The sequence below is a fragment of the Aquarana catesbeiana genome, linkage group LG07 (genome assembly GCF_042186555.1).
Source record: "Aquarana catesbeiana isolate 2022-GZ linkage group LG07, ASM4218655v1, whole genome shotgun sequence".
NCBI lineage: Eukaryota > Metazoa > Chordata > Amphibia > Anura > Ranidae > Aquarana > Aquarana catesbeiana.
Genome location: NC_133330.1, coordinates 218,493,418 through 218,519,014, shown reverse-complemented (window position 1 = coordinate 218,519,014; position 25,597 = coordinate 218,493,418). Strand labels below are relative to the sequence as shown.

At 45.5% G+C, this 25,597-nt stretch overlaps 1 protein-coding gene across 2 annotated transcripts in view; it reads right to left on the bottom strand.

Moving 5' to 3' along the window:
- SASS6 (SAS-6 centriolar assembly protein) overlaps positions 1-25,597 on the bottom strand; it is a 139,557-nt gene that overhangs the window by 25,904 nt on the left and 88,056 nt on the right. For both annotated transcript variants that reach the window (XM_073593047.1, XM_073593049.1), the window contains 2 exons: positions 923-1,117; positions 752-841 (listed from right to left, as the gene is read on the bottom strand). In XM_073593047.1, the coding sequence (XP_073449148.1) occupies positions 752-841; positions 923-1,117 (285 nt within the window). The remainder of the gene's footprint in view (positions 1-751; positions 842-922; positions 1,118-25,597) is intronic.

Genomic DNA, 25,597 nt, shown 5'->3' with positions numbered 1-25,597 from the left:
TTCAGTGTGCATGTGCCGCTGACGTTGGCACATGCGGATACCAGGGGTTATCTCCTAAACCGTGCAGGTTTAAGAGATATCCATGGTAACTACAAGTAAGCCTTATTATAGGCTTAGCTGTAGTAAAAAGTGGTTGTAAAAGGGTTTACAACCACTTTAATATTCACCCTTCTCTTGCTAGTATTGAAAAACAAAGCAGTTAAAGTGGATGTAAACCCAATTCATGAAATTTGAGCTGGGCAAATATCTGCGGTGTTTTCTTATCTCTTCAAAGCACTGTGTCCTGTGGCTGTCTCCTGCTCTGTTCTTCTGTTATCAGCATGATAACTTCTGACAAGTTCTGACACCTGATAAAACCAGGTCTAATTTTGTGTCAGGGAGGGCGCTATAAAAAGATTAGCAGAAAGCTGCTTTACTCATGGGACAGCTTTGAAAGTCTCTGCCTATCTGAAGGGGAGTATGTGCCCTTCCTCCAATCAGCTGTCCCCCAGTGTAATCCAAGACTTCTCTCGGTGCAGAACGAGGAAGTGAAAATTCTAAGATGTTCACTTTCTAAAAACAGTATTTAAAGCTGAAGACAGCAGATATACATGACAGAGAGATTTGTTTCATCTCTGTGTATCATCTGAGGCTGTTGACTTCACTGGGTATATATGAGGGTTTACATCCACTTTAATATAAAAAATGTGGGAACAAACATGAATCTCATACACAGAAAACATGAACAAGCATGCCACAAATTGGTTCTTACCTTGAGGAGCTCTGCAGATAAGGATTGTATAGTTGCTTCCAACTTTCCTATCTGTGCCTGCTTCTTCTCAGTGCTAGCCTCTAATCCGGTCTGTAAAAAACACACCAATCATGAACCCTGTTTATAAGCAGTGTAATTTATACACATTTTGTAACGTTTAGGTACACAAACCTTCTGCTGCTGGGTGGCCAAGAGAATCTCATTACTTCTCTGCACAATCTGATCCTTGTCTTTCAGCTCTTGCTCCAGAACAGCAAGGCGAGTCTGAAGATGATTTATCTCTTTCTCTTTATCATGACACTCTCCATCCAGTGCAGTATTCTCTCTGCCTAAGGAAGACACCTTTTGTTGTGCTCTTTGTAATTCCTGAAAAGCAAAATAGATATAGCAGAAAATCCAGCTATTTAAAGTAATATTAAACTTTTTTTCCCCCATTTAAAATAACAAACATGTCATGCTTACCTGCATGCCCGATCCTCCTCTTCTGGGGTCCTGCACCGGCGCTCCAGGCTCCTCCTCTTCAGCAAGTGCCCCATGGATTGTTGCTTTCCATGGGAGCACTGTGCGGGTTCGCTTTCGAGCCACCTTGTCTGTTAATTGACAGTGCAAGTGGCTCGGCCCTGCCCCTCCCCCTTCATTGCATTTCACTGACAGCAGCAGAAGTCAATGGCTCCTGCTGCTATCAAACTGAGTAGTGAGGAGAGAGACAGTGGCGCGAGCCACTGCTTTCAAGCACATCACTGGATTGGGATCGGGCTAAGGTAAGAAAAGGGGAGGTGCATAGAAAGCATTAAGGTAAAAAACCTTAAGGCTTTAGAACCACGAAGGTTTAAAGCTGACCTGTTGCCTACATGCATAGCACAAAATCATGCATCAATGCATGTATAGTTTATGTCATATGCATTGCAACTTTTTCCATAAATACACTTTTTTTAGCGTAACATCAAGTTTCCACATTGTAGGCCATGATTAATTACGCAAAAAGGACCTGAAAGTATTACAATAAACAAATTAGCTAGTTGAGAGAAAAAAAATAGGATTTTTAAATACAGCTTACCTGTAAAATCCTTTTCTTGGAGTACATCACAGGACACAGAGCAGCCATAGTAATTACTATGTGGGTTATACGCCACCTATAGGTGGACACTGGCACACCCAAAAGACAGGAAGTCCCCCTCTATATAACCCCTCCCATACAGGAAGTACCTCAGTTTTGTAGCAAAGCAACGTATATCCCAACAAGAGGGGAGGGACCTCTGTGTCCCGTGATGTACTCCAAGAAAAGGATTTTACAGGTAAGCTGTATTAAAAATCCTATTTTCTTTATCATACATCACAGAACACAGAGCAGCCATAGTAATTACTGTGTGATGTCCCAAAGCAATGCCCCTGAGGGGAGGGAGACACATATCAATGCGGGCCGCCATCAGACGTGAGGACCTATACACTGCTGCCTGCAGTACACTGTGCCCAAAAGCGGCATCTTCCTACTGCCTTACATCCATCTGGCAAAATTTAGTAAATGCATGTACTGACCACCAAGTTGCAGCCTTGCAAATCTGAACCATAGAGGCCTGGTGACGCACTGTCTATGAAGCCCTTACTCCCCTAGTAGAGTGCACTCCAATTTGAAAAGGTGGAACCATTCTTTTCAATCCATAAACCTGAATTATAATCTGAGAAATCCACTGTGAAATAGTTGACTTTGACAATGCCTGCCCTTTTCTGGGCCCCTCTGGCACCACAAACAAAGCATCAGTCTTCCGCATCTGAGCCGTCACCTTCAGATAGATCCAGACAGCTCTCACCACATCAAGAGAATGCAACAATTTTTCAATTATAGTTTTTATTCACATTCAAGAAAGGGTAAAGCCCCAGTACAATATCATTGACAGGTAAATATGAAATTTTTGAGGTCGCAGCCTCTAACAGTATATTATCTTGAAAACAAGGTAAAATTATCTGCAACCCTTGAGTTATTTTAATCCTTCAAAACAGAACAAAGAAACCTTACACTGCAGTGTTATACAGTCGGATAGGGCAAACCCCTTCTATTTTCCATTTTCTTATCAAGAAGAGTCAAAGATAGATAGCTCAAGATGAAAGGATGGAAAAGGAGGGGAGCAATGTGGAAGGAGGAACTAGAGAGGGACGGCTAGCAAGAAAGTAGGAGAGGGAGGAAGGGAAGGGGAAGAATATAGAGGAAGGAGAGAGGGGGTGCAAAGGTAAGAGGGGAAAGGAGATGGGGGTAGAGGGGGCGCAGGGAGGCAGGGAACGTGTGTGACTCAGGCCACAGGTACTAGCAAGTACTGTTAGTCGACACCAACCTCTTCAACCATCAGTCCCTCTATAAGGGAGCTATTCTAACCTGGTGTACCACTTCCCAGGAGTGCCCGACCCTCATCCGAGAATATAAACATATTAAACATGTTCCATGTCTTGGTATACCGTTCATTTTGATGTCGGGCTGTAAGGACAAGATCCTCCATTTTTTTTTATGTCCTCCACCTTTCTAAGCCACATGCCAACGGTCGGAGCTTGTGTGGACTTCCACAGTAAGGGAATGCATGCCTTGGCGGCATCTAATAAGTGGCGAATCAATGATTATCGAGGATCTATATGTAAAATGGAGGATGTTTTGTCTTTGACGTGCCGTGAAGGTACATTGCATATCCCGTTCCCACACATCGAGGCATTGCAGCTGGTGGCCATCTGGTGGTGTAATCAACAATTGGTAGGTAGCAGACAAGGCATGAGGCAAAGCTCCCTCTTCAGAACAGTAAGCTTCGAAAGTGGTCAGGGCTCGGTCAAAATTTCCGTGAGGGGGTAGTGATTTAAGAAATGGTTGAGTTGGAGAGCTCTCCAGTAATCTAAATGGAACGGGCTGTCCGAGCTCATGAGTTCATACGTGGTTGGCCACTGGGCATTTAGTAAGTGGGAGGCTTGGAAGTAACCAAAGTTTCTCAGGGAGCAGAAGATAGGGTCTGTGTATCCTGGTGTGAACTCTGGAGTTCCCAGTTGTCATAAGGCGGTATTGTGTAAAGAGAAATGAACATGTACGCACTGTCGTGTCTGTCAGGGAATGATTCTTCATGTCTCTTGGCAGTACGTTATGGCACCAAGGTGCTCTGTTCAGGGCTATGTCACACTGAGTCTGTTCCAACAGAGTCCATAGTTTAATGGATTGATGGCGGTTCCAGTCAATAAATCTGGTCAGATGGGTTGCATGTTGATATCTGCAGGGGTCTGGAACCGCTAGTCCTCCATACTGTTTGGGCAGTATAAGTTGAAGTTTGTTAAGTCTTGGCCTTTTATGTGCCCATATGAAATCGAAAAAAAGGGCACTTGTCTGATCAAAGTATGAAGAAGCGATTTGGATCGGTAGGGCTTGTAGAAGGTATAGAAATTTGGGAAGAATGCACATCTTAAGGATATTGCATCTACCAAACCATGAATGTATCCCTATATGCCATTTGGTGAGCAGAGCACGAACAGTGGTCAATAGCGGGGGAAAAATCAGGGCAAATATCTGAGATATTTTGGGGGGGGATATGTGTACCCAGATATTTCAGGGCTGTGGCAGTCCATTTAAATTTAAAACTGTCCCTAAGGGTTGTAAGGAGACATGGAGGCACTCCTATGCTCATTGCTTCGGATTTATTGAAATTGATTTTCATATTCGAAATACTACCATTTGTTCTAAATTCTTGTAAAAGATTTGGAAGGGAGACCACTGGGTTAGTAAGCGAGAACAGCATGTCATCTGCATATGCAGCGATCTTCTACTGTGAATCTCCCATAACCACACTGGTGATATCCGGATTGGCACGTACGGTACACAGGAAGGGTTCCAGTGACAGGGCGAAAAGGAGCGGGGATAAAGGACATCCCTGCCCTTTATTTGCAAATGAGTCTGACAAGACTCCGTTAGCTCGAACACGAGCTGTGGGTTCAATGTAAATTGAGTTTATCCAATTTAGCGTTGTCTTGCCCAATCCTATATGATTTAAAACGGATGTCATAAATTGCCAGTTCACCCTGTCAAAGGACTTCTCTGCGTCCGTGCTTAGGAAAACACAGGGAGTCTTAGTATGATTGACTACGTGTAGAAGGTTAAGTACTTTGATTGTGTTGTCCCTTGCCTCCCTAGTTGGGACAAATCCCACCTGGTCTAAATGAATCAGGAACGGGAGATAGAGTTGGATCCTAGTGGCCAGTATTTTTGTAAAAATTTTGAGGTCTGCATTGAGGAGTGAGATTGGCCTATAGTTATGCAACAATTTTTCTTCCACAGAGCGAGGTTCTGGGAAAAAGGAAGGCAGGGAGAAATCTTGGTTCAAGTGAAAACTAGACACTACCTTAGGCAGAAAGGTTGGGTGAGGACGCAACACCACCTTGCCTTTATGAATAATTAAGTATGGCTCTTTACAGGAAAAAGCTGCCAATTCTGACAGACACTCTCCTTGCTGAGGTTACTGCAACCAAAAAAATAACTTCCTTGTCAAAAGGATCAAGGGAATATGGCGCATAGGCTAAAAAGGCTTGTGTTTGCAAGACCTATAAAACTAGATTAAAATCCCATGGGTGGCCTGACTGGTGGAGTTATACGAGTTAACCCTTGTATAAAAGGCGCGGATCAAAGAATGCGAAGCAAACGGTCTTGGAAAAAATACTGACAAAGCCGAGATCTGACCCTTGATGGTACTCAAGGCTAGCTTCATTTCCACCCCAATTGTAGGAAAGCAAGAATTCTTCCTATGACATACATTCAAGGATGCCAACTTTTGGCTTCACACCAGGAGATATAAAACCTCCAGATCCTATGATAAATGGCCCCAGAAGCCGGCTTCCTTGCATTAATCAGGGTAGTCACCACTGAGCCCGCAATGCTTTAAAATTTGAGCTTTAATAGCCAAACCGTTAAACTTAGAGATTGTAAGGGAGGATGGAACACCGGTCCTTGCGAAAGAAAGTCTGGAAGGGATGGAAGAGTCAACGGTTTCCCTACTGCCAGCCTTATGATCTCTGCATACCAGGATCTTCTGGACCATGCCAGGGCTACCAGTATCACCGGCTTCCCTTCCTCCTTGATCCTGCGTAGATGCCATGGTAGCAGCTGAACTGGGGGGGGGAACACGCATAAATCAGAGAAAACTGATCCTAAGTGGTCACTAGCGCATCTGTCCCGAATGCGAGCGGATCCCTTGTACTTGACACAAAGCTGTGCAACTTCTTGTTGAACCTGGATGCCAACAGATGTCTGGGGTACCCCACTTCTGGCATATGGCTGAAAAAACCTCGGGATGCAGGGACCATTCCCCGGGGACAATTGTTGGTGGCTCAAGAAGTCCGCCTGCCAAATCTCCACTCCCAGAATGAAGACTGCTGACAGAAAAGGCACATGCTTCTCTGCCCATGTCAGAATATGGTCCACCTCCTCCTGGGCCGCCTGACTCCTGGTACCCCCTTGTTGGCTGATGTAAGCCACTGCTGTGGCATTTTTCGGATTGCATCCTGACAGGACAACCCTGCAATCTGAAAGTCCAGGATATTAGAGCCAGACGCTCTGCCTGAATCTCTAGAATGTTGATGGGCAAGGCTTTTTCGGTCTCTGACCACTTCCCCTCGACAGTGGCCTCCTTCAGAACCACCCCCCAGCCTAATAGGCTGGCATCCATCATACTACCTTCCAGGCTACCGGCATGAAGGATTTACCCTTCTGCAAATTTCTGGCCATCAACCACCAATTGAGATTCTGGCGCACCTTTGGGGACAGATACATTGGGCAGTCCAAGGCTTGGATCCTCTTGTTCCAAGCACACAGAATACTGTTTTGCAAAATGAAATTGGGCATAGGTAATAGCTTCGAATGAAGCCACCATTTTTCCCTAGCAACCTCATGCAAAGGCAAATGGAGGGACACTTCTTTCCCTTGACCACGCGGACCAGATCTCTTATAGCTCTGACCTTCGTCTGAGGTAAAAAGACCTTTTCTTGGACTGTGTCTATGACCAGACCCAAGTATTCTAGCCTTCTTACAGTCCGTAAGGCTGACTTCTCTAGGTTGAGAATCCAACCCAGGTGTTCCAAATACTTGGAGTGTGACCGTGCTGGACACACTCTGGTCTAGCCATGCAACAGACTGATCTACAAGCAGCAGGTCGTCTAGGTATGCCATTACTGATATACCCTGGACCCTTAATCTTGCTAATAGTGGGTCCAGAACTTTTGTGAACACCCGGGGGACAGTGGCTAACCCGAACAGCAAGGCCACAAACTGAAAATGGGGCTGTTCCACTTTGAATCGCAGAAACTTCTGGTGAGCTGGGTAAATCGGCACATGCAGATATGCATCTTTGATGGCTATTGATGCTAGAAATTCTCCTCGCCTCAGAGTGGACATGACTGACCGAATTGACTCCATGCGAAAGGAGCGGATGGTTAGAAATTGATTTAGATCTTTGAGATCTAGAATGGGTCTGACATCTCCATTCGGTTTTGGCACAGTGAAGAGATTCGAATAAAACCCCCTGCCCTGCTTCTCTGTTGGAATTTCTATAATTACAACCTCTGACGCCAACCGGTCCAGTGCCTGAAATAAAGACCCATCTGTCTTGTATCTCTTCCGCCAGGCTCCTGAAAACTGCAGAAGCCTTCCCCCCACTCGACCAGGTGGGGGCGCCCCTTCATAAGGAGGCCTAAGGACTCTGTTTTGCACGCTTCTGCCCCCAGGCCTTCTTCTGGCCTTCAGGTTTACCTCTTGACCCCGACAGTGGAGGCTGTTGAAACTGCCTGAAGGTTGCAGCACCTGGTGCCAGGGGAAGAACGTTTAAATGAAGGATGTCTACTCCTCCTTTTAACCAGTAAAAAGGCACTCTTACCACCGGAAATTTTTTGGATATACTTGTCCAAATAGTCTCCGAACAACCGTTCCCCATGAAAAGGAAAACTTGCCAATAGCTTTTTGCACTGCAATTCAGCTATCCAATGATTCAACCAGTGAGTATTCTGCGCATATGCACAGATAAGAGGGCAAAGTGCGACACCTGTTGAATAGAATCTTTAGGAGCATCAACTGCAAAACATAAGGCCCTTGGCAGCTCCGCTAACTCGCCGGCTGCTTCCCCTTGAGCAGGGACACCTTTAATAACCTGTTTGAGCTGGTCTTTTAAGGATTGACAAACCCCTATCGCTGCTACTGCAGGCTGCGCTGCTGAACCAGCTAACGAAAAGGAGGCTTTAAGTAAATATTCTAGCTCATGTCGGCTGGACTTTAAAAACCTGGGCAAGTTAGACTCCTATTCACAGAGGAAATAGCAGCATCCACTGCTGGCAAACTCCACTTCTTAGTGAACTTTTCTTCCACGGGATAAAGAAGAGAAAATCTTCCAGGAGGAACAAAAATACCTATCTGGGTGATCCCAGTCTGCATATATTAGTTGCTCCAGTAGTGGGTGTAAAGGGAAAGCATGTGGGCCCTGTGAAGGCCCTTAAAAGAACCCGAAGAAAAGGGGGCCTCAGCCACCTCCGCTGGGGGGAAACTTGTATGCAGAACGGACCAATTCTGTAAGGGATTGGACTAGCAGTTTTTGTGATTGCGAGGCTGAGAAGGGCTCCTCTGAGGTTGAATCCTCAGAAGAGGAGTCATCTGCCTTCCCTACTTCCCAGTTACCCAATGGCCCCTCAATGTCATCTGCCCATTTCTGTTCCAATACTGTAAGGTCAGGAGGGGGAGAAGGGGACCTTTCTAGTTTTTTCCCGGACTAGGAGACAGACGCGATCATATTGGCTATTTTTCCTTCCAAACCAGCTAATGCTGAAGCTAAAATCGTCCTTGGTGACATATGCAGAGGCTGAAATATTGTCTGTAATCACTATGCCTGACAGCCTCAATGGCTCAAACTGGCTAGTTGCCTCTGGCCTTTCAGGAGAAGACAGTACTGTGGAAGCGTGACTAGGATCCTTAGATCCTGACAGCGCGGCACCTTTGCGCTCCTCCCTGCTGTATTCCCCCCACCTTTCTTTCGGGAAGACGTAGTTCCAAACACAAAATGCAGAGGTACTCACAATATGCATCCACTGCTGAGCTGTAGTCCAGCAAAAAAATGCCACCATCACTGCTCAGCCTAATGCCCAGTTGGCGTGCCTTTAAATGCCTGTATCCACACCTATTCAGGACACTGATGTAAAGGGGGGCACCGAGGACACTGATGTAAAGGGGGGGGGCCCGAGGACACTGATGTAAGGGAGGGGGAACTGACCGAGGACACTGATGTAAAAAGGGATGGGGGGAACCGAGGACACTGATGTAAAAGGGGGACCGTGATGTAAAGGGGGAGGGGGCTGTGATATGCAGGGGAGCATACAAGAACAAAGGGGAATACCGCGCTGATAGTATTAAAAAAAAGCAGCCAGCACAGCAAAGGACAAAATTGTGTAGCAAAATTCTAAAAATATGTGCAGCGCTAAAGAGAAAAAAAAAAAAATCGGATTTTTTCGTAATACCTGTAAAATCCTTTTCTTTGAGTACATCACGGACACAGAGCGAGGTTAATATTCATAACCTACTGGGTAATACTTCATCTCCAGGTGAATGGACACTGGTAGACCAAAGATCTTTAGACAGGAAGTGATCCCCTGTATAACCCCTCATATACAGGAAGTACTTCAGTTTTATAGCAAGCACTTAATCCTCAAAAAAAAGGTAGGGACCTCAGTGTCCCGTGATCAAAGAAAGGATTTTACAGTTAAGTATGATGAAAAAATCCAATTTTCTTTATCATACATCATGGGACAGAGTGAGGTTAATATTCATTACCTATTGGGACATCCCAGAGCAATAGCCTTGAGGGGAGGAAGACACCCTGCCAAACATTAGCCATCAGACCTTATACGGCAGCCCGCAGTACACTGCGGCTGAAAGCTGAATCCTCGGCTGCTTGAATATCCACTTGAAAAAATTTTGTGAGCGTATGCACTGAAGACCAGGTAACAGCCTTACAAATCTGAGCAACAGATACCTGCTGGCAAAAAGCCTAGGAGGTTCCTACACCCCTGGTAGAATGAGCTCTCACCCTTAAGGGAGGAGCTTTACGTTTCAGACCATAGGCCTGAATGACCAATTGACGGACCCAATGGGCAATGGAAGTCTTGGAAGCTGCCTGCCCCTTCTAGGGTACTTCTGCTAAAACAAAAAAGGAGTATGATCCTCAGATCTCCGCAGGGCTAGACAAACTCTGTTCGCACTACATCTAAGGAGTGCAGTCGTTTCTATTCCGCCGAACGAGGCTGAGAGAAAAAAAGGAAGGCAAAACAATGTCCTGATTCAAATGAAAGGCCGACACTACTTTAGGCAAGAAGAATGCAACAGGTCGTAACATGATCCTGTCGTGGTAAAGGATCAAATATGGTTCCCTGCACGAAAGGGCCACCAACTCAGACACCCTTCTAACTGAGGTGATGGCCATCAGGAAGGCTAGCTTGCGTGACAGCAAGACTAAAGGAATTTTTTTGGTAGGCTCAAACGGTTGTTTTTGTAATACAGACAGTACCAGGTTTAAGTCCCAAGGAGACATAGGTGACCTAATGGGGGAAGCAAACGAGTTACCCCCTGCATAAGGGTTCGGATCAGTGAATGGGAGGCTAAGGGCCTTTGGAAGAATACTGACAAGGCTGTAATCTGACCCCTGATTGTACTCAAAGCCAATCTGATTTCCACAGCCGACTGTAGAAAAGAGAGAATTCTCGCAATCGCGTATTTCCGAGGATGCCATTTTCTGTCTTCACACCAAGCAATATAAAAGTCTTCCAGACCTCATAATAGATCTTCCTAGTGACAGCTTTTCTGGCATTCACTAGGGCAGACACCACTGGTCCCGAGATGCCACAATCCTTTAACACCCTAGCTTCAATCGCCATGCCATCGAATTTAGAGACTGTAAATTGGGGTGGAATATAGGCCCTTGAGACAGTAGATCGGGGCGGCGCGGAAGCATCCATGGCCTGTCTATTGCCAATCTTACGATCTCTGGGAAAAAGGTGCCACCAGGATGACCGGAACACCCTCTCTCTGAAACCTGCGCAACAAGTGTGGAAGGAGAGGAATCGGGGGAAAGCAAAAACCAGGGAGAACTGGTTTCATGGAACCACTAGAGCATCTGCTCCGGTTGCCAGGGGATCCCTTGTTCCCTGGCATCCCTTGATGCCTTGTTCCTTGTTCCAAACTGCTGTAGCTTGTTGTTAAACCTGAATTCTAATAGATCGACCTCTGGCTATCCCAAATGCTGGCAGATTTCCCAAAACACATTTAGGCGTATGGACCATTCCCTGGGCAGATCTGCTGGCTCCTGAGATAATCTGCCTTTCAGTTCTCTACTCCCGGGATATGGACTGCCGATAGAACCGGCACATGTCCCTCTGCCCAGGTTAATATGTGGTTCACCTCCTCCTGAGTTGAACAGCTCCTGGTACCACCCTGGTGGTCGATATAGGCCACTACAGTGGCATTGTCAGACTGAACCCTGATGGGGTAGTCCTGAAGCTCCACCATCCAGGACCGTAGAGTCAGACCTCCCGCCCGTAACTCCAGGATGTTGATGGGCAGGCTCTGCCCTTGACCATCTCCCCTGATCTGCGAGTCCCTTTAGGGTCACTCCCCAGCCTGAGAGACTGGCATCTGTGGTCAGTACTCTCCAAGACACCAGGAGGAAGGATCTTCCCTTTTGCAGGTTCCGATCCTGCAACCACCAGCTTAGGCTTAAGCGTGCATGGGGAGATAAGGACATGGGGTAATCCAGGGCTTGTGCTCTCCTGTTCAAGCCGACAAGATGTCTTGTTGTATAGGCCTGGAATGGAATTGAGGGTAGGGAACTGCCATGAAGGATGACACCATCCTTTCCAGAAGACTCATACAGAGCCGAATGGAGTGTTGCCTGGTGCCCCTTACCTGACCCTTCAGGGCACAGATCTTTACAGGTGGCAGAAATACCTTTGCCTGGACTGTATCCAGGATCAGACCTAGATACTTGAGACTCTTAGTTGGTCTCAAGGCTGACTTTTCGGTATTTATGACCCAGTCCAGGTTTTCTAAATACCGCCCTGTGTAAGCTACACTGTTCCAGGGCCTGAAGTGGGTGATCTGAGCAGGAGGTCCAAGTATCTGAGCACCAAGATCCCCTGGGCCCTTAAAAGACCCAGTACAGGTGGTAGGATCTTTGTAAACACCCGAGGTGCTGTGGCAAGCCTGAAGGGCAGTGCCACAAACTGGAAATGGCGTTCCACTACTGCAAATCGCAGGAACCTCTGATTAGGCTGAAAGATCGGTACGTGTAAATACACGTCCTTGATATCGATGGAGGCTAAGAAGTCTCCCATCGTGAGCGAGGCTACTACCGAGCGGACTGACTCCATCCTGAAGGATTGGATTAACAGATGTTGGTTCAGAGATCTTAGGTCCAAGATTGGACTCATGTCCCCATTTGGTTTCAGAACTTTGAACAGGCTCGACAGCGGTACACTGTTGAGGTGTCCCACTCATCCTGCACCACTGTTCTCCAAATGTCCGCAAATTGGAGCAGCCTTCCCCCCACCTAATAGAGTGGGGGTGTCCCCTAAAAAAGGAGGGCTTGGTGCCGGGTTTAGAAGAGTTCTGGAGCCAGGGGTTTTTCTGGCCCTGGGGCTTGCCCCTGGCTCAATCGCCCTGTTGGCAGTGGAACTGCCTTGTCGCTGAAATACCTGAGGAAGTCCCCGAGGTTTTAAACAAGGAACGCCTGGTCCTTCTCTTTACAGGAAGAACACTTTCCTCCAGAAATCTTTTGGATGTACTTGTCCAGATCATCACCAAACAAACGTTCCCCATGGAAGGGGAACCCTGCCAATAACTTCTTATAGGCAAACTTGGCTGACCAGTTCTTAAGCCACACATGTCTGAACATGTGTACAGACAGGAGAGCCAGACGAGAGAATTACTGTATAGAATCCTTTAAAAAGGCATCTGCAGCAAAACACAGCACTCGAGGAATATTTGCCCTATTTTCAGCAAGATCGTCCTCCTGGTTAAGCCTATCAGGGCGTCTGACCTGATCCTTTAAGGACTGACAGACTCCAATTGCTGCGACAGCTGGCTGAATAGCTGAACTGGCAAAGAAAAGGAAGCCTTTAACAATGACTCCAGTTCCTCGTCAACAGGGTCTTTAAAGCCCTGTGCGTTATCCACGGAACAAGTTAAGTTCTTGTTTAAGAACTTGTGCTCCGAGGGGCGTGGTTTCGGTATGCAGCGGTGAAGACGTGTTTCCCCTGAGCTCCGGCTGCGGCACCGCATATAACTGCTTCAACCCAGGTACTCACCCTGCATCAACCCAACACAATATGGGGAAAAGGACAGGCAAATCCCTGCCTCAAAAAGGAACCCCCTCGGGTTCCATAAAGCGTTACCTAGCCACGGAAACAGAGGACATTCTCAGCATGGATGGACTAGGCCGCTCACCACGCGGCTCGAGCTCCTCCTCCCGCCATAGACCTGCTACTAGGAGACACTCTCCGGCGATCTAGGCCTGTTCGGAAGGGGAAGAAAGTACCTCCAGGAATTCGGAGGTCGCAGCACTGGTTAGCGATCTTCCCACTAAAACGGAGCTAGCCACCCTGTTTTCTAGCCTGGAACGCTCTATTAAGAAAGAACTCTCAGCTGTCCGGTCAGATCTTGCACACGTGTTGGAACGTGTGGAGGAATCGGAGCTGCGCCTCGATCGCCACGCGGCCGCAATAAGGTCTTTGCAGACTACTACTCGCAACCTCTCCATCTCGCATAGAATGGCTCTCTATAAGAGCGAGGACCAGGAGAACCGCAATCGGCGGAACAACATATGGATAAGAGGCCTGCCAGAGGCCACAGGTGATGATCTTCTGCCTTCCCTCCGTGGTATATTTAATGGCCTGCTAGGCCGGCCAGCAGACTTTCCCCTGAAAATTAATAGAGCACACAGAGCTTTGCGTCCCCGCAACCTGTCCTCTGATATCCCCCGTGACGTTATCTGCAGGCTGCATTACTATGATGAAAAGGAGAGAATTATGAAGAAGGCCCGGGAAAAAATACCATTACTTTGATGGCGCATCCCTCCTGTTCTTCCCTGACCTCGCTAGAGAAACATTGGAACGACGCAGGGCCCTGCGTCCGCTTACTGAACAGCTGCGTACAGCCTCTATTAATTACTGATGGGGCTTTCCATCAGCCCTTATTGCCCACAAAGACGGCAAGACAGCAATCCTTCGCTTCCCTGAGGATCTGGAAAAATTCTGCTCGGAGCTTAACATCTCTCCACCGGATCTTCCAGGATGGCAAGAATCCATCCCTCCACTCAATGTCCCTTCGGATCCAGGCTGGCAAAAAGTGCAGCACAAACGCAGATCTGGCTCCCCTGGATCCTCTTCCCCACTTGGGTGACTTTTGTTCTGATTTCACTTGCATTCTACCCAAGAGACTTCTCGTATTCATAGCATCCGCAAGTATACTTTTATAGATTATATTAGGACTGCACACTCTTTCCACAATTGTGGAACAAATGTTGTTTTACTTTAAACTTACAGTTTGTCTTACTGAGATGCTAAGATATTGAAAGCGTTCTCCTACTCTGTGTGCTGGGATCACCCCCACTCAGTTTTGTTTTAAGATTCTTCCTCTTTTTAAAGTGGGGGGAGAGAGTAGAAAAGGAGGAGGAGGGTGGATAGGAGAAGAAGAGAGGAGGGAAGTCTACTGGTTTGCTTGTTTTTTTTTTTTAATTATTTTTTCTAGTTCTCTTCTTTGCTGGGTTTTATGTAACGCATTTTGCAAGATAAGGTGCCGTGGCCGGGGCGATGATATAACACATGGGCAGTTATGTTTGTGCCCTGTCGGTTGCCCCTGGTAGCGAGCCCGCCCCTTTGGGGAGGTCGGGGTGCCGGTTGCCCTCAGGCGCCAGCTCTTTTTGGAGCTGGGCGTAGGGGTGTGACGGGTCCGCGGCTCGCCCCAACTATGCACAACAGATTTTTGTGTGCTCATGCCCACCTTTTAATATGGTGGCTTTTGACTGTGCTGAAAATGGTTATTAACATATTCTTTTTTCCTTCTGCCATTCACTTTTGTTTCCCCCCTTTCTCCCTCTTCCTCCTTCCCTTGTCCCCTCCTGCTGTCTGCCTCGGATCAGTTAGATGTGGAAAGTACACTGAACGAGCGCTCCCTGTCGCTGTCAATGGCTAAGCTCACTTTGATATCACTTAATGTTCATGGTCTCTATGCACCAGGTAAGAGACATAATTTATTCAAAGAGTTGGATCGTCTGCGAGCGGACATTGTCTTCTTGCAGGAGACCCACCTCACACATACAACTTCGGTTAAGCTCTTCTCTCCAAATTATCCAACATGGTTCTACAGCTTGACTGACATACATAAATCAAAGGGTGTGGCCATTGGATTCCGCAGAGATACCCTGTTCAAGTTTGATTCTATGGTAAGTGATCCTTTGGGACGTTTTTTATTTATAAGAGGCAACCTGGGCAGTATGCCGTGCACCCTCGCTACGCTATATGCCCCCAATCGAGACCAAGCTGGTTTCCTGGCTAACACTCTTAAGAAATTAATGGAGTTTGCTCAGGGATGTGTCCTCCTCTCGGGAGACTTTAATGTTCCTCTCGAACCTTTATTGGACACGTCGCTTGGCAAATCCTGCATCTCACATACGTGTTTAACGTTTATACGTAAACGCTTGCATGAAGCTCAGCTGATGGATGTGTGGAGAATCTTACACCCTCAGATGAGAGATTACACACATTTTTCACATTTACATCACTCCTATTCACGTATCGATTATTTTTTTGTAAGTTACCAACACCTTCCCTTGATAGTAGACTCGTATATCGAAACAACTACTCTTTCAGACCATGCACCGATCGTACTTAAGTTACACGTTCTATCTATTCCACACAAAAGAATAAACTGGAAGTTAAATGATAATTTATTAAACAGACGAAATCGACAATAACATGATTGAAAAGGAACTGAAATTTTACTTTCAGGAGAATGCTAGCCCAGATATTTCCCTGGGCACAGTATGGGAGGCCAATAAGGCCTTTATCCGTGGGAAATTTATTGAATTAGGTACTAGGAAAAAAAAAGGAGCAAACGATTCAACAATTAGAACTTATCCGGGATATAAACGCCCTTGAGCGACAACACAAATCAACCCTCTCACAGTCTGTGTCACTGGAGTTGACCAGAAAGAGGGAAGATTTAAAGAATCTTTTCCATGTTGCACAAAAACAACAATTTCGCATAATAGCTCAACGTACATATGAATGGGGCAATAAACCCGGCAGACTGTTGGCTCGTTCCCTTCAACAAAAAAAAGCTGCGAGTTTTATACCCAAAATTAAGACTAAAACAGATGAGATAGTTCACCATACCCCCACCATAGCCGCAGAGTTTGGATCGTTCTATCAGCATCTATATAAGGTCCACCACCATATCCTGACCAAGAGTCCCGTAATTGCTTTATACAAGATTACCTACAGCAGGCCGATCTTCCTAAGTTGCCGGAAGATATTTTAGCTACCCTAGACGGGGAATTTACCATTGAAGAGATTCGTAGAGCACTTAAGACCATGGCCACTGGCAAGGCACCAGGCCCAGACGGCTTAACAGTTACATACTACCGCTCTTTTGCTGACATTTTACTTCCGAGCTTAGCCAAATATGCTAACTCGATTCCCTCAGGGGACTCCCTTAGGTCAGAAACCCTCCATGCTCACATTGCCGTTATCCCGAAGGCAGGGAAAGATCCAAGCGCTTGTGGTAGTTATCGCCCCATCTCCCTTTTGAATTTGGATGCTAAACTCTATGCAAAACTTATAGCGAATAGACTCCTCCCTTTAGTACCGAAGTGGGCCTCTACGGAACAAACAGGCTTTATCCCCGGTAGGGAAGCACGAGACAACTCCTTACGTACCCTCTCATTGATTGCACATGTTCGCGGTACCCCCCAGCCCACCCTGTTGTTATCAACAGATGCTGAGAAAGCGTTTGACAGGGTGGACTGGGGGTTCTTATTAGCGACCCTAGCCCATTTAGGTATCAGCCCCTCTCTTAAGTCAGATATCGGCCTTATATAACTACCCTTCTGCACAATTGAGAATAAATGGTACTTTAAGTGAACCATTTACTCTACACAACGGTACACGTCAGGGCTGTCCTCTTTCACCTATTTTATTCGCCCTCTCACTCGAACCTTTCTTATCGACAATACGACACAATCCAAACATTCATGGCATCACGATAGGCAATTTTGAACATAAATATGCCGCCTATGCGGATGATATTTTATTCTACGTTCAACAACCCAAAATTACCTTACCCAACCTGATGCAAGCCTTTTCCACATATAACCAAGTTTCAAATTTCCAGATCAACATGTCCAAATCCGAAATTAATATTTCAGTTCCCCAAGAGACGGCTAGCATCCTGCAGAAATCTTTCCCATTCAGTTGGCAGAGAAAGGCATTGAAATATTTAGGTATATTTCTTACCCCTAATCTATCATCCCTATTCCGTGCTAATTTTATGCCACTACTAAATACACTTAAAACGGATCTACAAAAATGGTCGCATCTCGCACATTCTTGGTTAGGGAAGATCAGTGTGGTCAAAATGAACATATTGCCCAGGTTACTATTTTTGTTCCAAATGATACCTTTCCAAGTTCCAACAGTTTTTTTTAAGCGTGTAACGAGTATTATAAGCAGATATATATGGAATAGATGTAGCCCAAGAATTGCCAGATCAATCCTTTTTAGACCTAAAAATATAGGAGGTTTAGCTTTACCAGACATTAAACAGTACTATTTGGCAACAACTCTATCTAGGATCTCAGATTGGAAATACCACAAGGACTCGAAACTCTGGGTGTCACTTGAGATGGCACTCGGGGGTACTGACCTTTACACGCTAATCTGGATTCCAAGGAAATTTAGATCCCTATCTCCTACTACATCCCCACTCACTCGGTCTACCTTAGCATGCTGGGACTTGTTACACAGAACTCAGAAGTGGCAATATAACTCCCCCCTTATGCCTCTGACTGGCCACCACTATTTCCCACCGGGGAATATTGATCCCAGACTTCACTCTTGGAACCTTGGGAATAATGTTCAACTACACCAGGTTGTCAAGGACTCGAATATTGTTCCACTATCTTTGCTCACCTCAACACCGACCTCGTCGCTAATGGATCAGTGGAGATATCTTCAATTATCGGACTTTATCCAGACCCTTCCAAAACCCCTGCGCACTACAGCCAGGTTAACACCGACTGAATCAGCATTTGTGGAGGATCTCCCGGTGGAAAGGCCTCTTTTTTATTTTTACCAAGCACTAGGATCACTCACGCCTGCTAGCTACCCCACGTTTCTTCATAACTGGGAGATGGACTTGAAAAGGAATCTGACAGACCTTTAGAAGTCTTCTATCCTCTTACTGTCCCACTCATCCTCGATAGCCTCTAAAATTGCAGAGGTCAATTACAAACTGTTGACTAGATGGCATTACACGCCTGCAACTCTACACAAACTTTTCCCCCAAAAGTCACCACTATGCTGGCGTGGCTGCGGAGCAATTGCATCGTATGCTCACATTTGGTGGTATTGCCCTCGGATAAGACCTTTTTGGCTTACTATTTTATTTTTGATTAAGGAGATTTAGGGTTCTGAAGTTCCCAATGACCCTTGGTATGTTCTCTTACATTGTACAGGCGAGTCAACAGGATCATATAAAAAAAAAATCGGTCACCCCACATCTATTAAACGCTGCAAAAGCTCTCATCCCTCCCAAGATACCTTCCTTACGCCAATGGCTGAGGGAAGTGGATCATTTATATTATATGGAAGATTTAACTTACTCCAGTAAAAAAATTCTGAACTGAAGAAGAAAATGTGGTCCTGTTGGTTCGCCTTTAAATACACAGCCGCTTATGCGGACATTATGGCTTCAAACTCGTAAACTCTTTACGATAAGCTTTAACGTGATTTAGACCCGCCTGAGGCAGACAGCGGTCCCTTCCCACCCCCTCCTAACCCTATCCATTGTTATTTTCTCTCTTTTCTCTTTTATCTGTTCTTTATATCAATAATGTGACAGGATTTGGTGTTCTTAATCAGGGTTATTACTTTACCAGACCATATAGATCTCATGATGAGGTACTAATTTTATTCAGATGACCCTCTCCTTGGATAGTACTTTTGTCAATGTTTGAACTATTTGTATACAGTATGACTATTCCATGTACTGTTTTGAACATCCTGTTTTTTTTCAATAAAAATATATTTAAAAAAAAAAAAAAAAAAAAGAACTTGTTCTCCATTTCTTAACAAACTTTTCCTCCATGGGATATAAAGGGAATACCTCTTAGGCGGAACAAAATTCCTGTCAGGATGTTACCAATCAGCATACATTGCCTGTTCCAACAGCGGGTGCAAGGGGAAAGCCTGAGGAGGCTTCAGGGACCCCAAAGAGGACAAGGGAGGCTCAGAAACCTCTGCAGGAGGTAACTTAAAGGCAGAATGAAACATCTCGGTAAGAGACTGGATTAAAAGCCTCTGTGACTTCCGGAACCAGGGTGGTGGTAGCACTTAACACTGCCAAAGCCTTTGATTCCGTAGAATGGCCGTATCTGTGGGAGTGCCTACATAATTAATTATAATTTGGTCCACAGTTTGTGCAGCTTCTTTACCAGACACCTAAAACAAGGGTATTTGTTAACGGCTGGCTTTCAGAGCAATTCCCTCTGGAGAGGGGTACAAGACAGGGATGCCCCTTGTCCCCCCTACTATATGGCCTGGCAGCGAAGCCACTGGCAATTGCCATTAGAGCAGACACTAATGTAAAGGGACTGAGAAGAGGTCATACAGTAGATAAAATAGGTCTATATGCTGATGACACAATTTTGTATCTGGCAGACCAAGGACCTTCACTACAGGCCGCACTCGAAATTATTGGAAAAATGGGTAGCTACTTGGGATTGCGTATTAACTGGGACAAATCTCAAATTCTCCCACTGGACAGCTCCCCCCCCCCCCAAAACAAACCCAACTCTTCCATTACCCAGAGTATCCAAAATTAAGTACCTAGGGGTGGAGGTCACCAGGACTTTGACGGACTACACACACTTAAATGTTACACCCCTATTTGACCTGATAAAGTCCAAAACCCCGACATGGTCCAGGCTGCCACTGGGGGTGATGGGACGTATAAATATAATAAAAATGATTTTGTTACCCAAAATACTATATATATGGTTTGGCATGCCCCTCTCAATATCCCTTTAAAAGTCTTTAAACAAATGGAAGCAATTTTAAACACATTTGTATGGGGTAATGGCAGACACAAACTGGCTTGGCATGTTTTAAAGAACCCCACAGATAGGGGAGGAGCGTCCCTTCCTGATCTACAAGATTATTGCTTGGCAGCTCAACTCTCCCATATATACCACTTTAATAAAGAGGAAATGCAACGTTATAGATCCCTAGTATGTAACAAACCGGGTCACCCAGCATTTACCCCAATTCAAGCTACCCTTAGAGGGAAACAAATTACTAAGAAACTCCCAAGGTATAATATGGGAATGCTGCTCCATCAAAGAATATGGGAAATCACGCTGAAAAAGCAAAACATTGGGAAAATTCACACCCACACCCCACTATGGTTTAACAAACACCTCCCGGAGTTAGAATACCTTTCAGACTCGACAGTATGGGCTACATATGGCATAATATACATTCATCAGGTGCTATCTGACTCCAGACTCAAGCAGTTTCAAGTGCTTAAGGAAGAATATACACTCCCTAACCAGATGGCTTTTAAGTACTTGCAACTTCGCCATGCATTAAAAACACAAATACCAAATATGGAAATGGTGTCGGATTCTCCCCCAGTCCTGGCTGTAATACTGGGAGAGGAACACTCTAAACTTATATCAACTCTCAACAAATGCTACTGCACAAAAGGCAAAAATGGAATGGGAAAAAGACATAGGCCCCATAGGGGAGGAAGACTGGGATGAAATTATGGAAGGGACCAGATTGACATCCCCTAAGCTATCAGACAGACTGACAAATATACATTATACACAAAGCCTACTTGACTCCCCTCAAAAAGGCAAAATTTTTCCATACATATGACCAGTCATGCCATTTGTGTTACGCAGCACCAGGTACATTCTTCCATCTCATAGGGAGCTGTCCAAATATTCAGACATATTGGACGCAGATTGTCTGATTCTTACATGACAATATGGGATCCCCGGTGGTACTGGACCCCAAATTATGTCTTTTGGGACTTCTGCCAGATGTAGAAATTGACAAATACCAAGCTACATTTCTAAATGAAACTCTGTTTATGACGCGTAAAGGCATAGCTAAGGTATGGATGCAGGTTCAGCCTCCCTCCATACGCCAATGGAAGAGGGATGTTAATGATGCATTGCCATTTAAAAAGTTAGTCTATGCCCATACAAAATGAGCACATAAGTACTCAAAGGTGTGGGATAGATGGTTAGAGGATGGAGAAACATGTGCTTAAAACACCCTAATGCCTCGCAGACAGACCTACTTAGGTAAAAGTAGAAGATGACTGTCCTAATGAAGGTCTAAACCATGTAAATCTTAATTAAAAATATATTGGTAGTAGAATGACATGAAGTCTCTTATATACTGGTTGTATACACCATCATAACCTTGTACCTTAACATGTATGTATGTATGTATGTATGTATGAAGAATCTCACACAAAATGCCTGATAAAATGTACTGTTTATTTGAATGAAAATCATTTTACAATGTAGTTACTTATGTGAAATAATAAAGTTGTTTTTTTCCAATTAAAAAAAAAAAAAAAGCCTCTGTGACTGAAAGGCTGATACCAACTGGACATGTTCTGGCCCAGATTCCTCAGAAGCAGACTCATCTGCCGGGCCTTCTCCTAATTCCTTAGTATCTAGCTCTTTCCCTTACTCAACCCATTCCTGCTCCAATAAGGAGGCTCGGGGGAGGGGGATCTGTCGCGCTTTTTGCTCCCTGCGGGATGGAGGCAATCATGCCAGCAATCCTGTGCTCTAACACGGCTAGGACAGAGGACAGTTCATCCCTGGTGATAAAGGCTGCAGGAGCAGCGTTAACTGTAGGCACAATACCAGACAGGTGCAGTGGCTCAGATTGCCCGGAAGCCTCTGGTCTCTCAGGTGATACAACACTAGGGTTTCGAATAGGCTCCTCAGGAGCTACTGACATAGGTGTACCCTTTGCTGTAGTGTTAGCCTCGCTCCTCTTTTTGAAGACATTGCAAACCATAAAAAGGAGGTACCTGGGTTTGGTATTTTACCCCAGAAGGGAGATCCTTTATTAGGGCTCACCATGCCCCTATGCAACAATTCTACTAAGCTCTTTAGCTTGCCAACCAACACCTGGCAAGTCACGTGACCCGGGTTAAGGAGGAATGAACTGCTGAAAGCGAAAGGTTTTCAGAGCCTGCTCTGTGTCCCACAGCTGTCCCCTGGAAGCGCCGCATGTCAGCCACTCTCAGCTTAAATAAGATGGCTGTGTGCCGGGATGCTTTGCGCCAGCGCAGTCATGGTCCCATCCACAAAAGACAACAATAAAGCTACTCTTTCCAACAGTCAGCCCAAAACTCCCCCCTGCGGTCACCGCTACACTGGTATTCAGCCTTAGATAGATTGACAAATTGTGGCACCCCACAATAAGTAAATAAGGGGGGATTTCACTTACCCATCCAGGCGCAGGGCAACCTTAGAAAGAGCCCAATCTTCACCCATCACGTGGGTTCCTGTCACTTGAGGACCTTCAAAGGACTGGGTACGTTTTACATGTTTTAGGGTCCACTCCCTTGTACCTGTACAGCACCCTGCAGAAATGCCTTAGCTCTGTGGTGTCCAGAATTCCACTACGCAGGGTCCAGCGCCGGGAGGTAGCATTACAGGCAAAACCTCGCGGGATCTTTGGGTCTTCTTTGCGAGGCTCGGGTACCATTTATCTTAGCATATAAGCTTGTTTCAAATGGATCAGATCGGTCAATCCCCTGATTCATTTTAGAACCATGCTCGGACTTCAAAACCTGGAGCTTGAGAGAGCTCAAACAAAATGTGCCCATCTACCTTGCAGACGCTGGTAAAAAAAAAAACAACGAAGTACTTCCTGTATGGGAGGGGTTATAGAGGGGATCACTTCCTGTTTGGGAGGGGTTATAGAGGGGATCACTTCCTGTATGGGAGAGGTTATAGAGGGGATCGCTTCCTGTCTAAAGACCTTTGGTCTACCAGTGTCCATGCACCTGGAGATGAAGTATAACCCAGTAGGTAATAAATATTAGCCTCACTGTGTCCCGATGATAAAGAAATGCTTGTATAGCTACTAGGTAATCACATGTATAAATCAAACAGTGAAAGTCATTGTACCTTGAATAATCACTAACATCACGTGAAACATGTAAACATTGACATAAATAAACCTCACACTAATATGTGAGTAAACAGTGATCTAAAGTTCATGACTCAAAAAATGAGAAAAAATAAACACAAAAAGGAGAAAGTCCAATTGAGTCCACATAGGTAAGAAACAAATGTTTAAAGTAGATTCCAGAGAAATGAATATGCCCCAATGGCAACAGCAAGGACCACATGTGTAGAAAAGAAAACCACCACCAGCGGAGGACTGAGGACACTGGTGTAAGACCGGGATTGTGATATAAATGTACTGGGGGCTGTGATGTAAAGGATTGCACAAACGTGCGATTCGGACCTCTTGTGGACGAAACTTTTACTGACCGGGACATGGATTCATAGCCATTTTATTTTAGCTAGCATTTAAAAAAAAAAAAAAAAATCAGGACTGCCTTACATCGCTGGTGGAGTTGGTCTCCCCGATTGTAGCTTTTCAGCGAGGTTCTCCTTAACTTGGCTTTTGAAGTACTGTATCTAGGCCTGGAAGTGACCTTTGGGCAATGGGTTATGTTTAGAACGCTTTGGTCTAGTAAAAGTTAGCTGCAGAGTGCTTTAATAGTCCAGAGCCACTGGCATTGCCTCTGAGCTTTCCCAAACTCTCTAACTACTCTCTTTGTGAGAAGGCCAGTCGGGCCAAGCACTGGGAAGCTATTTTAATTACATGACTAGCTGGGGAGACTTTGTTTCTTGTTACCCCCCATTTTTTTGCCACTGAAGTTAAAGATACTAAAACATACGTTTAATTGCCACTATCCATACTATCTATGTATAAATATCATGCCACCGTATTTGATTTAAAGCGGTATTAAACCCAAAACTGTAATATATTGCAGCTTACCAATCATTAGATATGGTGGCTGCATTTGTTTTTATTGTTTACGCTTTTCCCTCTTGGTTTTTAGCTGAAGATCTGGATTCACCCTTGTAAATGGTTTGCCACAGCACTCTAAACGGCTACATTTGCAGGAGAGCTTGTTCTGTTTAAAAGCAGCAGACTTACTGGTTTTCATTACCAAGTGAAAAAGGGAAGAAAGCTTAAAAAAGAAAATAATGCAGCAATCACATGTGAATGAATGAATGAATGAATGATTTGTAGAGCGCTGCAAATGCGAACTGAATCGCCTCAAGGCGCTAAGAATGTAAGAATTGGTAAGCTGCAATAGGATTTTTGTACTTGCCTGTAAAATCCACTTCTTGGAGTACATCAAGGGACACAAAGCAGGTTATAAATCATGACTACCTAGGTTATGCGCCACCTGTAGGTGAATAGACACTGGAAAAAACAGACAGGACTTCCTCCCCTACATAATCCCTCCCATACAAGACGTACTTTAGTTTTTTGCCAGTGTCTGAAAATGATGGTCACAGGCGTGCAGTAGGGGTGTTGAACATAATCAGACGTTCGCAATTCTGCATCAATGCTGAGAGTGGGCAGAATTTCCAATGACGTCATCCGTCGCCCCCGTGCGGCGCTCTGCCTCCTGAAGACACAGAGGCAGAGCCTGCCTGGTGGATAAAGCACCCACCCCGTCACTGAAGCAGAAAGTCAGCTGATGAGCCCGTAGAGTGCAGAGGGTGAAGCTCGAGAAGACCAGACGTCAGGAGAGGCATCACTGGAGGCACCGGAAGGGAGAAGAGAGGCAGAGACATGGAGGAGGGGGAATCGACTGACACAGAAAAGGTGAGTGCCAGTGTCACTGCTCACATTCCTCCCACCACCATGCCTCTGCCTGATCCCATCCATCCCACCACCATCCCTCTGCCCCCGATCCCATCCATACCACCATTCCTCTGCCCCCGATCCCATCCATCCCTCTACCACTGATCCCACCCATCTCACCATCCCTCTACCACTGATCCCATCCATCCCACCATCTCTCTCCCTGCCCGATCCCATCCCCGCACCACTACTATCCTTCTGCCTGATCTCACCCCCCCACCCACCATCCCTCTGTCACTATCACTTATATTTTGTGCATTTAGGACAGGAATGCATTTCAGTTCAAACAATCTACTGAGCAGCCCAGAATCAAGTAGAGAGAGAGTCAGTCTATTCCACATCTCTTATGGCAAAGAAGCCTTTGTTTTTACTCTAGATATAAAGAATGCCCCTTTGTTCTCTGTAATGAACTGAAAGTTAATAGCTTGTAGCCCTCTTTTGGGATGGTTATGAGAATTACCCTCCCCAAATAGGATATTGCACTAAGAGCAAATGAAAATTAAAAAAAAAAAAATGGAGTTCTGACTGCTTGAATTTTTGGATAAAAAAACCATGCGCAGTAATCGGGTTGCATTGTGGAATCGAATCATGTACAGG